Source organism: Musca vetustissima, unplaced genomic scaffold (assembly GCF_032173495.1).
Source record: "Musca vetustissima isolate MV318-11 ecotype Yass unplaced genomic scaffold, APGP_CSIRO_Mvet_v1 utg3273, whole genome shotgun sequence".
NCBI classification, from domain to species: Eukaryota; Metazoa; Arthropoda; class Insecta; order Diptera; family Muscidae; genus Musca; species Musca vetustissima.
The window spans coordinates 314,654-331,782 of NW_026887631.1; the positions used below are offsets into that span (position 1 = coordinate 314,654).

At 34.6% G+C, this 17,129-nt stretch overlaps 2 protein-coding genes and 1 pseudogene across 2 annotated transcripts; 2 read left to right on the plus strand and 1 right to left on the minus strand.

The window, feature by feature from the left end:
- The first annotated feature begins 4,593 nt into the window (after positions 1-4,593).
- On the plus strand, positions 4,594-6,078 carry LOC133335312 (chitobiosyldiphosphodolichol beta-mannosyltransferase). Its single transcript, XM_061543599.1, has 3 exons — positions 4,594-5,166; positions 5,229-5,509; positions 5,570-6,078. The coding sequence occupies exons 1-3, from the start codon at positions 4,604-4,606 to the stop codon at positions 6,076-6,078; spliced, it is 1,353 nt and encodes a 450-aa protein (XP_061399583.1). The 5' UTR covers positions 4,594-4,603.
- Positions 6,079-8,324: 2,246 nt separating this feature from the next.
- LOC133335313 (chitobiosyldiphosphodolichol beta-mannosyltransferase-like) lies at positions 8,325-10,178 on the minus strand (annotated as a pseudogene).
- A 534-nt stretch (positions 10,179-10,712) lies between these two features.
- Positions 10,713-11,523, plus strand: LOC133335279 (uncharacterized). Its single transcript, XM_061543568.1, has 2 exons — positions 10,713-11,134; positions 11,194-11,523. Exons 1-2 carry the CDS (start codon positions 10,713-10,715, stop codon positions 11,501-11,503), a joined length of 732 nt encoding a protein of 243 aa, XP_061399552.1. The 3' UTR covers positions 11,504-11,523.
- The last annotated feature ends 5,606 nt before the right edge of the window (positions 11,524-17,129 follow it).

Below are 17,129 nucleotides of genomic sequence, written 5' to 3' on the forward strand. Positions count from 1 at the left end.
AACAATCCAAAAATGTTTATCACAAAAAAGTATTTTGCTTTTTATTATTATTTTAGAGAAAATTGTAACATAGAACACGTTTGGTCTTTTTATAGTTACCATTGCGGGTAACGACATACTATAAGTGATTTGGCAACGATTCCAATAAACCACGGCATTTTTTCGCGAGTATTTTCTCAGATTTACGTTTAATACATTCTCCAGCAATATTTCATTTAATATTTCGTAATTTCTCGTTCTAATTTCAAAATCAGAGTATTAAATATAGTTGTCGCGGCTTCAAAACATCCCAAATATGTTAAGAATAATAAAAAGGAGGTTTTACAAAATATATCGCGAGGACAGGACCTTAAAAACGATTAAAACCAAAATCCGACAAACAAATTATTTAAAAAAATATCGCGAAACCCCATTTTTTTAACTTCGAAAACTTTATGGTTCATTATTACTGATCTAGGAACCAAAATATACTATGAAAATAGCAATAAGGAGGTCAGATTCAAAGATATGGACGGTTTACTGGCAATAGAAATACATCTTATTTCGAAAATAAATAGATCGAACCGTTTATTCCCTACTGCATTTTATTCGCAACTGATGGTGTTAATCGGAGATAAAATATAGAATGCGTATTCGCCACCAGCAACCACAGTTTTTCAAAAGACAATAGGATTTGACGAATAATGATCTTTTCTCCCAACTTCATGTATTGTTTTTTATTACTATTGCTTTAGAACTGTTCATATCTTTGAATCTGACCTCCTTATTGGTATTTCCATTGCATATATTGGTTCCTAGATCAATATTACTGGACCATACAAATTTCAAAGTCAGAAAAATTGGGTTTCGCGATTTTTTTTCAATAATTTGTATGTCGGATTTTGGTTTTAATAGTTTTTAAGGTTCTGTCCTCGCGTTATATTTTGAAAAACCTCTTTTTTATTATTCTAAACATATTTGGGATGTTTTGAAGCCGCAATGACTATGTTTAATACTCTTATCTTAAGATTAGGACGAGAAAATACCAAATATTAAATGAAATACTGATGGATAATGTATTGAATGTAAATGTGAGAAAATACCCACGAAAAAATGCCGTGATGTATTGGAATCGTCGACAAATCGCTTATAGTATGTGGTTAACCGCAATTGTAACTATAAAAGGACCAAACGTGTTTTATGTAATATTTTTTTCTAAAATAATATTAAAAAGCAAAATACTTTTTTGTGATAAACATTTTTGGGTTGTTATAGATTTCGGCCGATATCTTCGAGACCAATAGGTCTATCGCAATGATTCTTGCAGAAATACGATCTAAATATGTCCACAAACATATTCCATCACACATAATTCATTTTACGTCTTTAGTTTGCTGGCTTTAGGCGTATATATTGGAATTTTTTCAAATTTTTATTGAGGCAAAATACTTATTACACTCACTGTATATATATATATATATATAAATTCCATAAAAAATATTTCAGAAAATGACTAGAGGTAAAATTTACCACCACGGCGAAAAGTATGTTCTAAATTTACACCTCCCAGTATTGGTATGTTCCCGTACTGCAAGAATCTACTACTTTTTACTACGATAACGAATTTTCTTTTATGATATCGAAGAAAATAGTAAAATCTAGTAGATTCTTGCAGTACGGGAACAGACCATATATAAACCTAATCCGAATCCGAAAATTCCAACGGTGTTAGAAAGAGTACATGTCTGGCTCTCGTATGAACTGGGATTATTAACTTCGCACAACAATTAACAAAATGGCGGAACTTTGAAATTTTTTTTGGAAAATCGTCTATTTTTGACCACAAACTAAGTTAAAAAATAAGGAAGATCTTCACCGATTGGCTTTATCCTAGTTCATACGATAGCTATACACTCACAGAGAAATGTCCCAACATTTGAAATCGATTGACTTATTAGTTTTTGAGTTATCGTGACCGCCATTCGAAAAATACTGATTGGAGAAAAGTGCGTTTACAGTTTGAGAATCACTCTTGCCGTCACTTGATGCTGACACAATAAATCGACTATATCTTCAAGAGTTCTTGAGATTTTCACTTGAAATTTTGTAGGGACATTCTTGAATTAGGGTAGATTCGAAAAACTAAATAAAATTTCTTGACGCCGAGAATGTGGGTCCCCTTAAGAGTAATTAGAGTTGCGCTATTTTTACTTTTATAACAAGTGTACTTTTTGTTTACAAAAGGTACAAATTTACATGAACGTACCAAAACAAAAAGTAGATTTTTTTACTATTCGTGAATAGATTTACGCTTAAATTATAACATATATTCTTTATATTTCGGGTCCTAGCCATAAAAATACAAAAGAACAAATTGGCCTTGTTAACAATATCTCTAGAAGATTGTACAAAAAATTATAACAACATTCTTTGTAGAATTATAATCTAGAATTGTGTTTTAAACCAGTACTTATATGAAGAAAAAAGCAGGAGAAGTTTCTTCTTAAAAACATTATTGGAGTAAAAAAACCTTAATTCGTAGGGCAATGGGTTCCAATTACGTGCAACGCGAACTAAGAACGACCTCTGAATAGGGGCGTTGGTTGGCCACTCTATATAATATTGCAAAAGGTTGTAAGATTGCGATACGATTGAATTGAATTTGCTAAAGGAACATTCAAGAAAACATTTGACATACTGTGAAGTATGATTCCTGAGAGGAACATGATAAACCCAGCGCACTACGGCATTTACTGTCCTCTGTAAGCCAATACAGTCTGAAAAAACTTCTAAACCATATGGTATGTTTGACATCAATAAAACATGGTTTATAGTAGATTGTATTGAATTATAGTATATGTATGTCTAGTGGGTTAATATTGTAACCCTGCAAAAAATTCGAATGTTCATGCCGGAGGGGTGAAGGGTCGCAATTCCCCTCAACTCTCTCACGAAAAAAAATTAAGTAATGTAAATCAGGACTTTTGTTTATATAATTACATTTCTCCGTATTTTCCGAAAAATAATGTATTTGGATTGCAGCACTTTTGATATACTATTATTTCATCCCTATAACCGAATCAAACAAACATACAAGTTATAACCACTACGAATATTATTGAGAGTAAAATATAATAAAATAAATACAATTATTACTACATGCTATATTTGGTTTTATTTAATCTAATAAACATTCATCGCCATTATTTAAGTGATGCACATTTTTATTTAATTTATTGATATCGCCCAATTTTGAATACTCGACCAAGTCCGTTGTGAATTTCTTAACCAAGTGCAAAGCCTGCATTTCACTCATTTCTATGAGTGATGATGCCAAGAACTCACCAAATGCTCTAAACTTTTTATTGTAGAGTTCTTCGCGATCTATGCAATTATTATCGTTATATTGTAGTTGATTTACTATATCTGCATCTTTGGGCTTCTCTGAATTCTGTATTAAATGTAAATCGTTGGTGTAGCATTCATTCCTGGAAAATAGAATGTATTTTATTATATTTAGCTTTAATTGCGGTAAATTATTAAATACTTTTCTTCGTCATCTGCATTGCAATCTTCCTCACTTGAGGATACAGCTGCAGTCTGTGACATCAAATGTCGATGACGTGCTTGTCCAAATTCAACCAAAAACGATATATTCTTGTATAAGGGCCAGTTGGATTCACCATCATAACTTTCCGGATTCAATTCCATACGTCGTTTCTCTACGTTGTAACGATTTCGCAGTTGAAACAACCGGTTCTTGACAACACTCTCAGAAGTATTCAACTTTATGGCCACCCGCCGCCAGTAGCGATTAGCCTCTGCTTTATTGCGATAATTCGGATTCTCACGATCATATAGAACTGAGAACTTCTTCACTTCTTCTATCAGAGCACTATCAAAGTTTTTTATGACCTTCGACTCGTGAAGCCTAGGACGACCTCGGGGTCGTTTCACTAGAATAGACATTTGATGTGGGGAAGTACAGCAGAGGTAGTTATCAGTGGAATCTGCTCAGTTTTGGCTATATGACGAACTTTATCCTTTTACACGGATTTCATGTTATAATGTTTATTATTTTTGTTTATACTAAATGTTTGTTTACTTGCAACTCAGAGTGAACTGATAACACATTGTTTTTCGCCATAAGATCATTGTTAGACCAAGCTATAGAATTACGGCGTATAAATTTTATTTACTCAGCGGCAACATGAAAGTGCACGACATAGAGAGGTACATATTTGTTATTTTTTTTGGATTTTTATGCTTCATCTATTTGTTAATTACACTCCCAGCTCTATTTTAGGAGTAAAACCTGGCACACAATTTGGCCATATGTATATAAATGTCGCGTGGACAGCAAATGTGGCAGAACACAAGACATGGCTGAACTAAAAATTCGCTCGATTTAAACTTTGCCGGCTGCCAATACGAAATGTTAAGCCGTTCAATCAGAGAACCATGCTACTCTGTGTTCATAGCTATCATCCACCCCTGGATTCGTATTGGCACTGCCGGTCTTCACAATTTGTTTTTTCTGTTGACGTATTTATTTCCATACATTTTAGATTTACTTTCGCTTTATATCATCTGCCTTAAGTGTTCCACCCAAGGACACATTGCCATGGCTGAACCAAAAGTTCGCAACAGAAATGTTTGTATCGTTGTTCTAGGAGATATTGGACATAGTCCCCGCATGGAGTATCATGCATGCAGCTTTTTAGAACATAATTATACCGTAGATTTAATAGGGTACGTGGAAAGTAAGCCGTTGGAGCAATTAACATCTGCACTTCCCAGATGCAAAATACACGAATTGTCTGCCGTTCCCGTCACAAATTTAACGCCAACATTGAAGTTAATATTCAAAACCGTCTGGCAAACGTTGAGTCTAATGATTGCTCTCGCATCAATCAGGAGGCCAAGCTCCCTTTTATTGCAAAACCCCCCCGGTATACCTGCTTTGGCAGTATGTTACTTGTATTGCCTCATAACACGGACAAAGTTTATAATCGATTGGCATAATTATACGTATACGATATTGGCCCTAGGAATGGCTGGTGGAGAGAAAAACAGATTTTGTCGAGTAGCCAGGTGGATAGAGCGAAAATTCGGTTCCAAGGCTGATGCAAACTTTTGTGTTACAAAAGCCATGATGGAAGATCTAACAACAAATTGGAAGATAAGGTAAGCAAAATATTTGAACGCTAACAGATGCACAAATAATTATTTATTTGACTCCTTCTTAGAAATGTGAACGTTCTATACGATAGACCTCCACTGCAGTTTCATCCAATTGAACTGACAAAGAAACATGAGCTTTTTATGAAATTGTCCAAGGAGTATCCACAATTTCTGCCAAGTTGCTACGATGATTTGAAGGAGTCCGGTGTTGTGGAATGCACAGCTCTAACACAGAAGCTAAGCAACGGCACTGTGCTTTACAAACCAAATCGAATGGCTATATTGGTATCATCAACTAGTTGGACACCAGATGAAGATTTCGGCATATTATTAGAAGCTTTAAAAGGTATATTCCTTAGTGCAATTAAGTGTGATAAATATATAGTAATTAATTGTTCTATTGCAGTTTACGAAAAGGAAGCCAATACAAAACCGCAAAACTTTCCCTTTCTACTGTGCATCATAACCGGGAAGGGACCACAAAAAGAGGAATATCAAAAGAAAATTGAACAGCTTAAATTCTCTCGCGTTGAAATTATTACACCTTGGCTAGACACGGAAGACTATCCTACACTATTGGCATCAGCTGATCTCGGGGTGTGCCTGCACTGGAGTTCTAGCGGTTTAGACTTACCAATGAAAGTCGTCGACATGTTCGGCTGCGGACTGCCTGTTTGTGCGTTCGATTTCAAGTGCCTACACGAGTTAGTCAGACCTGGACAAAATGGCTTTATATTTCAAAGCCAACAGGAGCTCGCTGACCAGTTGCTTTTTTGGTTCGAAAACTTTCCCAGTAATCCAAGCCTAGTAGAGTCCAAGGAGATATTCAAAAAGAATTTGCTGTCATTCCAAAACCTAAGATGGCACGACAATTGGACCAACGTTGCTCTGCCCATATTCAACTCTTTCATTTGATAAATCCATTTATTTTATTACATTTACGAAAGATAACTAAAAACTGTATATAGGTACAATAAATTAATCAAAGACCGCATTTTAAATGCGTCGTTTACATTTAGGGCATTCACGATAGCTATGCTGTACCAATTGATTGTAGCATGTTCTATGAAGAGCGTGCCCGCAATTCAAATATGTCATATTGAGATTATTCATATCATCCAAGCAGATTGCACATTTTGTATCGTTTCTAAAAGCACAGAAATTTTACCAACGTTACGTATAAGATGCACCGCTAAGTGGCATTTGCACTCACTCTGTGAAAGACAGTTTCCTTCCATTAGTTCCAGACGAGGACGGTAACGCCCGATATTGGGTAACAATTGCAAAAAGCGCTGTCAAACCAAACCCAACAATCCAATGCCACACTGCCATTGCGCCAAACAAGCAAAATCAAAATGGGGAAAAAACTAAAAACAAAACGCAGAATTGCGTCGGTACAGAATGAACAGCTTGAATCGTCGTAGAATTCATCACATGGAACTAGAACTAATTCCATCATATGCCTAATTCAATGCGTTTGCGTATGTTTTTAGTCTTGTCCTAAAAGCGCTTTTACATCCAATAGAAAATCAGGATTTAGGGCTGTTGCGTCATTTATTTACCAAAACCGGCACAATTTTGCGTCATTTACCGTACAAAAATAGATGACAGTGTCATTTACATATTTGAGGAGATAATATAGGTAATAAATATAAAATTTTAATACAAATTTGAGTTAAAATCTTATTTTTATTTACATACGCCCTTTATATGATGTGGATTTACCAAATCAAGAAAATAAATTAAGGTTATTTAAACGGACTTTGAGATCATTTCAATTGACTGTCAGCTGGTATTTGTCTACAGATACACACACAGTCACACTTGTTTACAAAATTAAAAAAATAGTTACCACGCATTTTAAAATAAAAATAAGATTTTACAGCCTGTTTTTGTAAAATTCCAAACGAACGAATTCGAGTGACTTACAACCAAACTCCTTGGTTTTGAAAAATATGTCATTTATTTTTGTTTTGAATCAGAAAACCTTTATGAACATAAATAAAGGTTTGGTTGTAACAGTACGTTTACATTTAACCGGATTTCGTTAACCCAGAGGGTTTCAATTGTCATTTCCTTTGCATATAAGTCAAATAAATCCTCATAAAGTAGGTTAACCCGGTAAAAAGTTCTAATGTACAAGGAGTTTAAGTCACTCGAATTCGTTCGTTTGGAATTTTACAAAAACAGGCTGTAAAATCTTATTTTTATTTTAAAATGCGTGGTAACTATTTTTTTAATTTTGTAAACAAGTGTGACTGTGTGTGTATCTGTAGACAAATACCAGCTGACAGTCAATTGAAATGATCTCAAAGTCCGTTTAAATAACCTTAATTTATTTTCTTGATTTGGTAAATCCACATCATATAAAGGGCGTATGTAAATAAAAATAAGATTTTAACTCAAATTTGTATTAAAATTTTATATTTATTACCTATATTATCTCCTCAAATATGTAAATGACACTGTCATCTATTTTTGTACGGTAAATGACGCAAAATTGTGCCGGTTTTGGTAAATAAATGACGCAACAGCCCTAAATCCTGATTTTCTATTGGATGTAAAAGCGCTTTTAGGACAAGACTAAAAACATACGCAAACGCATTGAATTAGGCATATGATGGAATTAGTTCTAGTTCCATGTGATGAATTCTACGACGATTCAAGCTGTTCATTCTGTACCGACGCAATTCTGCGTTTTGTTTTTAGTTTTTCCCCCATTTTGATTTTGCTTGTTTGGCGCAATGGCAGTGTGGCATTGGATTGTTGGGTTTGGTTTGTCAGCGCTTTATGCAATTGTTACCCAATATCGGGCGTTACCGTCCTCGTCTGGAACTAATGGAAGGAAACGGTCTTTCACAGAGTGAGTGCAAATGCCACTTAGCGGTGCATCTTATACGTAACGTTGGTCAAATTTCTGTGCTTTTAGAAACGATACCCAATGTGCAATCTGCTTGGAGGTTATGAATAATCACAATATCACATATTTGTATTGCGGGCACGCTCTTCATAGAACATGCTACGATCAATTGGTACAGCATAGCTATCGTGAATGCCCTAAATGTAAACGACGCTTTTAAAATGCTGTCTTTGATTAATTTATTGTACCAATATATAGTTTTTTGTTATCTTTCGTAAATGTAATAAAATTAATGGATTTATCAAATGAAAGAGTTGAATATGGGCAGAGCAACGTTGGTCCAATTGTCGTGCCATCTTAGGTTTTGGAATGACAGCAAATTCTTTTTGAATATCTCCTTGGACTCTACTAGGCTTGGATTACTGGGAAAGTTTTCGAACCAAAAAAGCAACTGGTCAGCGAGCTCCTGTTGGCTTTGAAATATAAAGCCATTTTGTCCAGGTCTGACTAACTCGTGTAGGCACTTGAAATCGAACGCACAAACAGGCAGTCCGCAGCCGAACATGTCGACGACTTTCATTGGTAAGTCTAAACCGCTAGAACTCCAGTGCAGGCACACCCCGAGATCAGCTGATGCCAATAGTGTAGGATAGTCTTCCGTGTCTAGCCAAGGTGTAATAATTTCAACGCGAGAGAATTTAAGCTGTTCAATTTTCTTTTGATATTCCTCTTTTTGTGGTCCCTTCCCGGTTATGATGCACAGTAGAAAGGGAAAGTTTTGCGGTTTTGTATTGGCTTCCTTTTCGTAAACTGCAATAGAACAATTAATATATATTTGTCACACTTAATTGCACTAAGGAATATACCTTTTAAAGCTTCTAATAATATGCCGAAATCTTCATCTGGTGTCCAACTAGTTGATGATACCAATATAGCCATTCGATTTGGTTTGTAAAGCACAGTGCCGTTGCTTAAGTGGGCCACACACGTCAAACATGTACGTTCGATCGGTGTGAAGCTGTTAGCCCACACACGTCAAACGGATCCACAAAACTTTATTTCGTATTTATTTTTTGAAGCGTGAAGATGGTCAGCGATAGTGATGACGGAAAAAAGAACAAATATTTTTATTTAATATAAATTTATTAAATAATTTTATTTTATTCCGGGAAAATATATTTACTTCCCAAACTGTACGATATGTGTAAAAAACATCAAAAAATTATTTCAAAACATTTTTTTTGCACACTTGTGACATTGTCCGCTGATCCGCACTCCACGAAATTTCATAACAAATGAGAAAATATCCACACACCAGACCACAGACGTCAAACATGTGCGCGTCACACAACTAAAAATTAAAAATTTTTAATTTCTTTCGATCGGTGTGCGCACCACCAAATCCGTTTGAACACCGTACCACACACGTCAAACATTGCTTCGATTCACACCGATCGAACGCACATGTTTGACTTGTGTGGGGCACTTTAGCTTCTGTGTTAGAGCTGTGCATTCCACAACACCGGACTCCTTCAAATCATCGTAGCAACTTGGCAGAAATTGTGGATACTCCTTGGACAATTTCATAAAAAGCTCATGTTTCTTTGTCAGTTCAATTGGATGAAACTGCAGTGGAGGTCTATCGTATAGAACGTTCACATTTCTAAGAAGGAATCAAATAAATAATTATTTGTGCATCTGTTAGCGTTCAAATATTTTGCTTGCCGAATTTTCGCTCTATCCACCTGGCTACTCGACAAAATCTGTTTTTCTCTCCACCAGCCATTCCTAGGGCCAATATCGTATACGTATAATTATGCCAATCGATTATAAACTTTGTTCGTGTTATGAGGCAATACAAGTAACATACTGCCAAAGCAGGTATACCGGGGGGGTTTTGCAATAAAAGGGAGCTTGGCCTCCTGATTGATGCCAGAGCAATCATTAGACTCAACGTTTGCCAGACGGTTTTGAATATTAACTTCAATGTTGGCGTTAAATTTGTGACGGGAACGGCAGACAATTCGTGTATTTTGCATCTGGGAAGTGCAGATGTTAATTGCTCCAACGGCTTACTTTCCACGCGGGGACTATGTTCAATATCTCCTAGAACAACGATACAAACATTTCTTTTGCGAATTTTTGGTTCAGCCATGGCAATGTGTCCTTGGGTGGAACACTTAAGGCAGATGATATAAAGCGAAAGTAAATCTAAAATGTATGGAATTAAATACGTCAACAGAAAAAACAAATTGTGAAGACCGGCAGTGCCAGCCATGTCTTGTGTTCTGCCACATTTGCTGTCCACGCGACTTTTATATACATATGGCCAAATTGTGTGCCAGGTTTTACTCCTAAAATAGAGCTGGGAGTGTAATTAACAAATAGATGAAGCATAAAAATCCAAAAAATAACAAATATGCACCTCTCTATGTCGTGCACTTTCATGTTGCCGCTGAGTAAATAAAATTTATACGCCGTAATTCTATAGCTTGGTCTAACAATGATCTTATGGCGAAAAACAATGTGTTATCAATTCACTCTGAGTTGCAAGTAAACAAACATTTAGTATAAACAAAAATAATAAACATTATAACATGAAATCCGTGTAAAAGGATAGAGTTCGTCATATAGCCAAAACTGAGCAGATTCCACTGATAACTACCTCTGCTGTACTTCCCCACATCAAATGTCTATTCTAGTGAAACGACGCCGAGGTCGTCCTAGGCTTCACGAGTCGAAGGTCATAAAAAACTTTGATAGTGCTCTGATAGAAGAAGTGAAGAAGTTCCCAGTTCTATATGATCGTGAGAATCCGAATTATCGCAATAAAGCAGAGGCTAATCGCTACTGGCGGCGGGTGGCCATAAAGTTGAATACTTCTGAGAGTGTTGTCAAGAACCGGTTGTTTCAACTGCGAAATCGTTACAACGTAGAGAAACGACGTATGGAATTGAATCCGGAAAGTTATGATGGTGAATCCAACTGGCCCTTATACAAGAATATATCGTTTTTGGTTGAATTTGGACAAGCACGTCATCGACATTTGATGTCACAGACTGCAGCTGTATCCTCAAGTGAGGAAGATTGCAATGCAGATGACGAAGAAAAGTATTTAATAATTTACCGCAATTAAAGCTAAATATAATAAAATACATTCTATTTTCCAGGAATGAATGCTACACCAACGATTTACATTTAATACAGAATTCAGAGAAGCCCAAAGATGCAGATATAGTAAATCAACTACAATATAACGATAATAATTGCATAGATCGCGAAGAACTCTACAATAAAAAGTTTAGAGCATTTGGCGAGTTCTTGGCATCATCACTCATAGAAATGAGTGAAATGCAGGCTTTGCACTTGGTTAAGAAATTCACAACGGACTTGGTCGAGTATTCAAAATTGGGCGATATCAATAAATTAAATAAAAATGTGCATCACTTAAATAATGGCGATGAATGTTTATTAGATTAAATAAAACCAAATATAGCATGTAGTAATAATTGTATTTATTTTATTATATTTTACTCTCAATAATATTCGTAGTGGTTATAACTTGTATGTTTGTTTGATTCGGTTATAGGGATGAAATAATAGTATATCAAAAGTGCTGCAATCCAAATACATTATTTTTCGGAAAATACGGAGAAATGTATATAAACAAAAGTCCTGATTTACATTACTTAATTTTGACAAACCAAACCCAACAATCCAATGCCACACTGCCATTGCGCCAAACAAGCAAAATCAAAATAGGGAAAAAACTAAAAACAAAACGCAGAATTGCGTCGGTACAGAATGAACAGCTTGAATCGTCGTAGAATTCATCACATGGAACTAGAACTAATTCCATCATATGCCTAATTCAATGCGTTTGCGTATGTTTTTAGTCTTGTACCTAAAAGCGCTTTTACATCCAATAGAAAATCAGGATTTATACGGCATTTACATTAGAACTTTTTACCGGGTTAACCTACTTTATGAGGATTTATTTGGCATATATTCAAAGGAATTGAAAACTTAAACCCACTGGGTTAACCAAATCCGGTTAAATGTAAACCACCTTTTAGGGCTGTTGCGTCATTTATTTACCAAAACGGGCACAATTTTGCGTCATTTGCCGTACAAAAATAGATGACAGTGTCATTTACATATTTGAGGAGATAATATAGGTAATAAATATAAAATTTTAATACAAATTTGAGTTAAAATCTTATTTTTATTTACATACGCCCTTTATATGATGTGGATTTACCAAACCAAGAAAATAAATTAAGGTTATTTAAACGGACTTTGAGATCACTTCAATTGACTGTCAGCTGGTATTTGTCTACAGATACACACACAGTCACACTTGTTTACAAAATTAAAAAAAATAGTTCACACTTGTTTACAACCAAACTCCTTGGTTTTGAAAAATATGTCATTTATTTTTGTTTTGAATCAGAAAACCTTTATGAACATAAATAAAGGTTTGGTCGTAAGTCACTCGAATTCGTTCGTTTGGAATTTTACAAAAACAGGCTGTTAATTCAAATTTATATTAGAATTTGATATCTATAATTTTATTTTATTTCTCCAAATACGTATATTCGGTTTTCTCCCAAATAAAAATCATCCGAAGGGGAGAAAATAATTTCATTGGATTTCTATGTGCACTGAGCGCGCTCAAAGTTTTACAACTTTTGGCCTACTTCTGATTGGCTGTTGTGTTTATTTTGAAGTATTGCATCTAATTTTGGTGTTTTTACTAGTTTTCCGTTGCAGAACATTTCGTATGATTTTGAACACTGAGAGCGAATTTTACATTTCTCCCTTTTACTAGTTTCATCTGCTATGAAAAGAGTACTGGAACATTTATAAAAAAATATGAATATACCAAGAACTTTGATACATAAATTTAATATTTTTCAAAAAGTGTAGTTAATCTATATGCACCGAGAGACTCATTTAATGAGAACAGTTACAACTTTTAGTACTTTATGGCACAAAAACAGGATTGTATAGCATAGTATGATGTTTTCGAGCGTTGTTTAAAATAAATGGCGCACAATTGTGCCGCTTTAAGGAAATTAATAATGCAACATCATTTGATTTTAAACTCCATACCAAACGGAAGTAATTCTTTGTAATCAAGATCGAAAGAATAAAAAATTATACAAATGCACATGGAAAGTACCGTAAACGAATTTTCTTTCTACCTAATACCATACATATGCTTTTGATTTCTCTTAAAACGAAAAGAAAAATTCCAATTGAGAATTTTATTTCGAATTCTAAATACTTAATTTAATTTTCGATAGATATTATTGAATTATATTTGAATTTCATCAAATGTATCGCAAATAATTTGAACTACTTTTGAAAGAGTCTATTATCTTTCAGTTTCTGAAACAGAACACAATTTCTTTTGTTTCTAAAGCATTAAATATCGAATTTGCCATAACAAAATACTTATTTTGGAATATTGTGCGACATTTTATATTATAAAAAACGTTAATAGTATAGAATGGCATGTTTGTCGAGGTTCAGAAAACAGTTGCTCCAGTCAAACGTACACTGCTTTCTATACAATCCATCTGCGGCATAAAGTACCCGCCTAATTGTACTGCCTGTACAACAATTGAAGTTGTCTTTTTTATTCGAGTATATGCGTTGTTGCAATAACACCTCAACAACAAAAGAAACCTTTGCTCTACCAAGAGCAGCAAAGGAGCAAATCATGCGCACACGGCACTTCGGACAAGCAAAATCAAAAGTTTGCGAGAGAATAGTTTCATTCGTTGGATGAACTTCGGTGTGTGAAGTATGCGTTGATCCTAGCGGCCGGCAATCACATCAACTATCGAATAAGAGAACAAAAAAGAATGAAATATTTGATACAATTCTTTCCAATTCAAGAGGGTACCAGTGAAAAATATTAAAAAAGAAATAAATTGTGTGTTTGTAATACGCCAAACATTGCTAACATTTCGAAACTGTTGCAAGAAAATACCCTGCGCCAATGGTTGCGTCGTATTAAAATAATTCAACATTTGTCTTTTTAACAAAATAAACAAAAAAGGGCAGAGTGTGCGTGTATTGTGCCCGTTTATCAGTGTTGTAAATGTGTGAGTGAGTGTGTGTGTGTCTCAGCCAAATATAATTAATGGCAATGATTTGTGCTCGGTATCTACCAAGTTCTCCTGACAAAATCTTTCCCTATGGATACTAAAATGTGGATTTAAATTGAATAGAATTTCCTGTAGAACAAATGTCTGGTAAGTTTGCATTCCGATATATTTAGCTATGTAGGTACGCGTATGTGCCTAACATTTGGATAAGGTTATTATTTGAGTGGATTATTTTGCATGCATTTACGTTACAATTACACAGTCTCACATATGTACCAGTATATCCTGTGTGCAGGCATTCGGAATGCCCACACCGAACAGCAAATGGGCTACAAACAAAAAAATAGTACTTATCCCCACTTGGAGTGTACTAAGCTTGCCGGCATTTACATTTTAGATGTCTGCCAGCAAAAATTTACCGGTAAAACAAAACGCACGCATACAATCAAACAAATACACACTCGTGCCTAAGTATACACATATAGCTATATATGTATATTTTTTTTGGTGAGATAAATTGCCGCATTTTCGTCTACTATGAAATGATATGAATTAACGGACAACAAACAGCAGCAGGCTGAGCAGAAGAGGAATAAGCTGAAACACACATCACCCCCATCACCACCCATAGACCGAACGACCGCACGACAGACTGGCCTCTCTCACCACTATCCCACCATTTCTGCTTTATTATAAAAATTGTGGCGGTGAAGCGGGAACATGAAGAAAAAGAGAAATTGTAATTTTTATTCCCTTTGCTCTCAAGTCGTCTTCTTCTGTTCGTTGACATCCACTTACTTGTAGTTGGCTTTTTGCTTAACGGTAATATGAAAACCATAACAACAAACACACGATACAAACAGTCGTCAATAGATGGTGTAAAATATCTACAATTTATATCCAATCGACTGGTATTGCAATGTGAGATAAGAGAAAACGACTTTATTTTGGATTGGCTAGCCTAGTCCTCTAAATCTGATTCCAAGTTATAGTATTTTTTTACCTAAAACTAGATTTCATTCAAAATCGAGAAAAGAACGCAGCACTAGTGGTGTAGAGTTCTCGTTGTTATGGAACATGGGGGTTGGAATGCCAACTAGAAGGGCCACGCATGACAACCATACCACAAAACAACAAAAATGTTGTCTCTATGAAATGTCCTTATTGGAAACGGGAAGCGGAAACATTCGGACTTAAAGTTATATTTTATGCGTGTCGCAACTATCAGATTTCTGGTGGCATATGGTATAGCGACTATGTGTGTGTGTGAGTTTGTGTGACATCTTATTTTTTTGTTTACAATATAAAATCTTCAACAGTTCATACCAAATGACAAAAAAGTTTATAGAAAAACAAAAATGATACTAAGATACTTAAGACATACACATATATGTATATACATATATTTTGTGGATAACGAAATGGATGTCCATCGAATGTTATTTACAGGCCTGCTGATTTGTTTTGGATGTGTTTCTGCCAATAAATGTTTAATACCACAACTAAGCTCATGATTTTTATAAAGCGAAAATTTTTATATAGTTAAAAATTGATGAATATCTCCCCTTAACTGGTATTTGGTCAAATTTAAATAAAAACACATAATTCGTAAGATTTCTAAAATAGTGGATTCTTGCAGAGCAATTATGTTTCGCGATCGATATTATTATTTCGATTCCCCATCATGCTACTTTTGGTTCGAACTATTTGTTTCATATATAATATGATGTTTCAGTTAATATGTTGGTGATAAGTATAGATATCGTTACTTGTAGATGTGAACGATAGTAATTTTCCATACAAAGAAGTGTTTGCTTGTGTTATTGATCAGATTTTTACTCATATTAAAGTACGTATACAATTTTTTCTTAACCTACAATTTTTGTAAAACTTGTGTATTTTCTTATTGTGAGAAATTTGCTTGCGTACTATACCCAAATTTACTTCACTAAAACCAGTAAGTAAAACGTGGCCGGACATCTGATGAGCTACAGAACTAGTTTAAATTATATAATAATTTACATACTCCAGTGCATATTTTATTTTATCTCTCATATCAGACAGCATACATCAATATCATTTACATCAGTGGAAAGTCAGTAGCCATACCGAAGTAAGGATATATGACATCGAACAAACATTCTGAAGTTTTTCATAGGAACATTTATTGTGCATATTCGTTGGTCAGATCTCTTTATGTTTTGCTATAGCACCAATATTTTGTGGTTTTATAAACCCTTGGCCCAAAACAAATCCCAATATTGTTGATTAGGGTAAATACAAACTCTCTCTCTCTCTCATTATATGATATAGCATTCCATCTAAGATTTCGCAATGTTTAAAATTGCCTTCCAATGCAACGTTTCAAGTACCCAGTCTCGAACTAGCAAAACTACCAGTTTTGAAATTGCCATATATCGGGCATGTTGTGGCATTCACTTCAACGGCAGAAGTGTATCGAACACACGCCGAGGTGTTCTGTAACACACTTTACATGTTTCATGTTTTTTCATATAAAATAAAATATTTTTTGAAATAAAAAAGGAACATGTTGCGAATAATAAAATATTAAAAAATAATAATAAAATTATCGTTATTAACGAAATTAATACAGAAACAATGTTAAAATCGAATACAGTTTATATTGCATGGATTTTTGTCGCAGTTCAAAATTTCAATTCACGTGAGAAGCAGAACAGGAGGTAGCTTCTGAGGTGAAGTGTATGTGTGAAGTGACATACCCGATTTTTTGAAATGAGACTGATATGTTGTTATTGCGTATAAATTGTTTAGAATCACAAAATAAACATGAAACGCCATTAAAAACAAATTTTAAATAGATACTAAGGTTTGTCTTGAATTTTTGCAACTGAATTTCTTGCTTGACACAAACAGCTGATTTGAAGTAAGGCCGAAGAAGATAGGGTTACCAAATGTTCCCCATAAATCAATCAACAAATTAATGATATTACAGAGTTTTTCATACA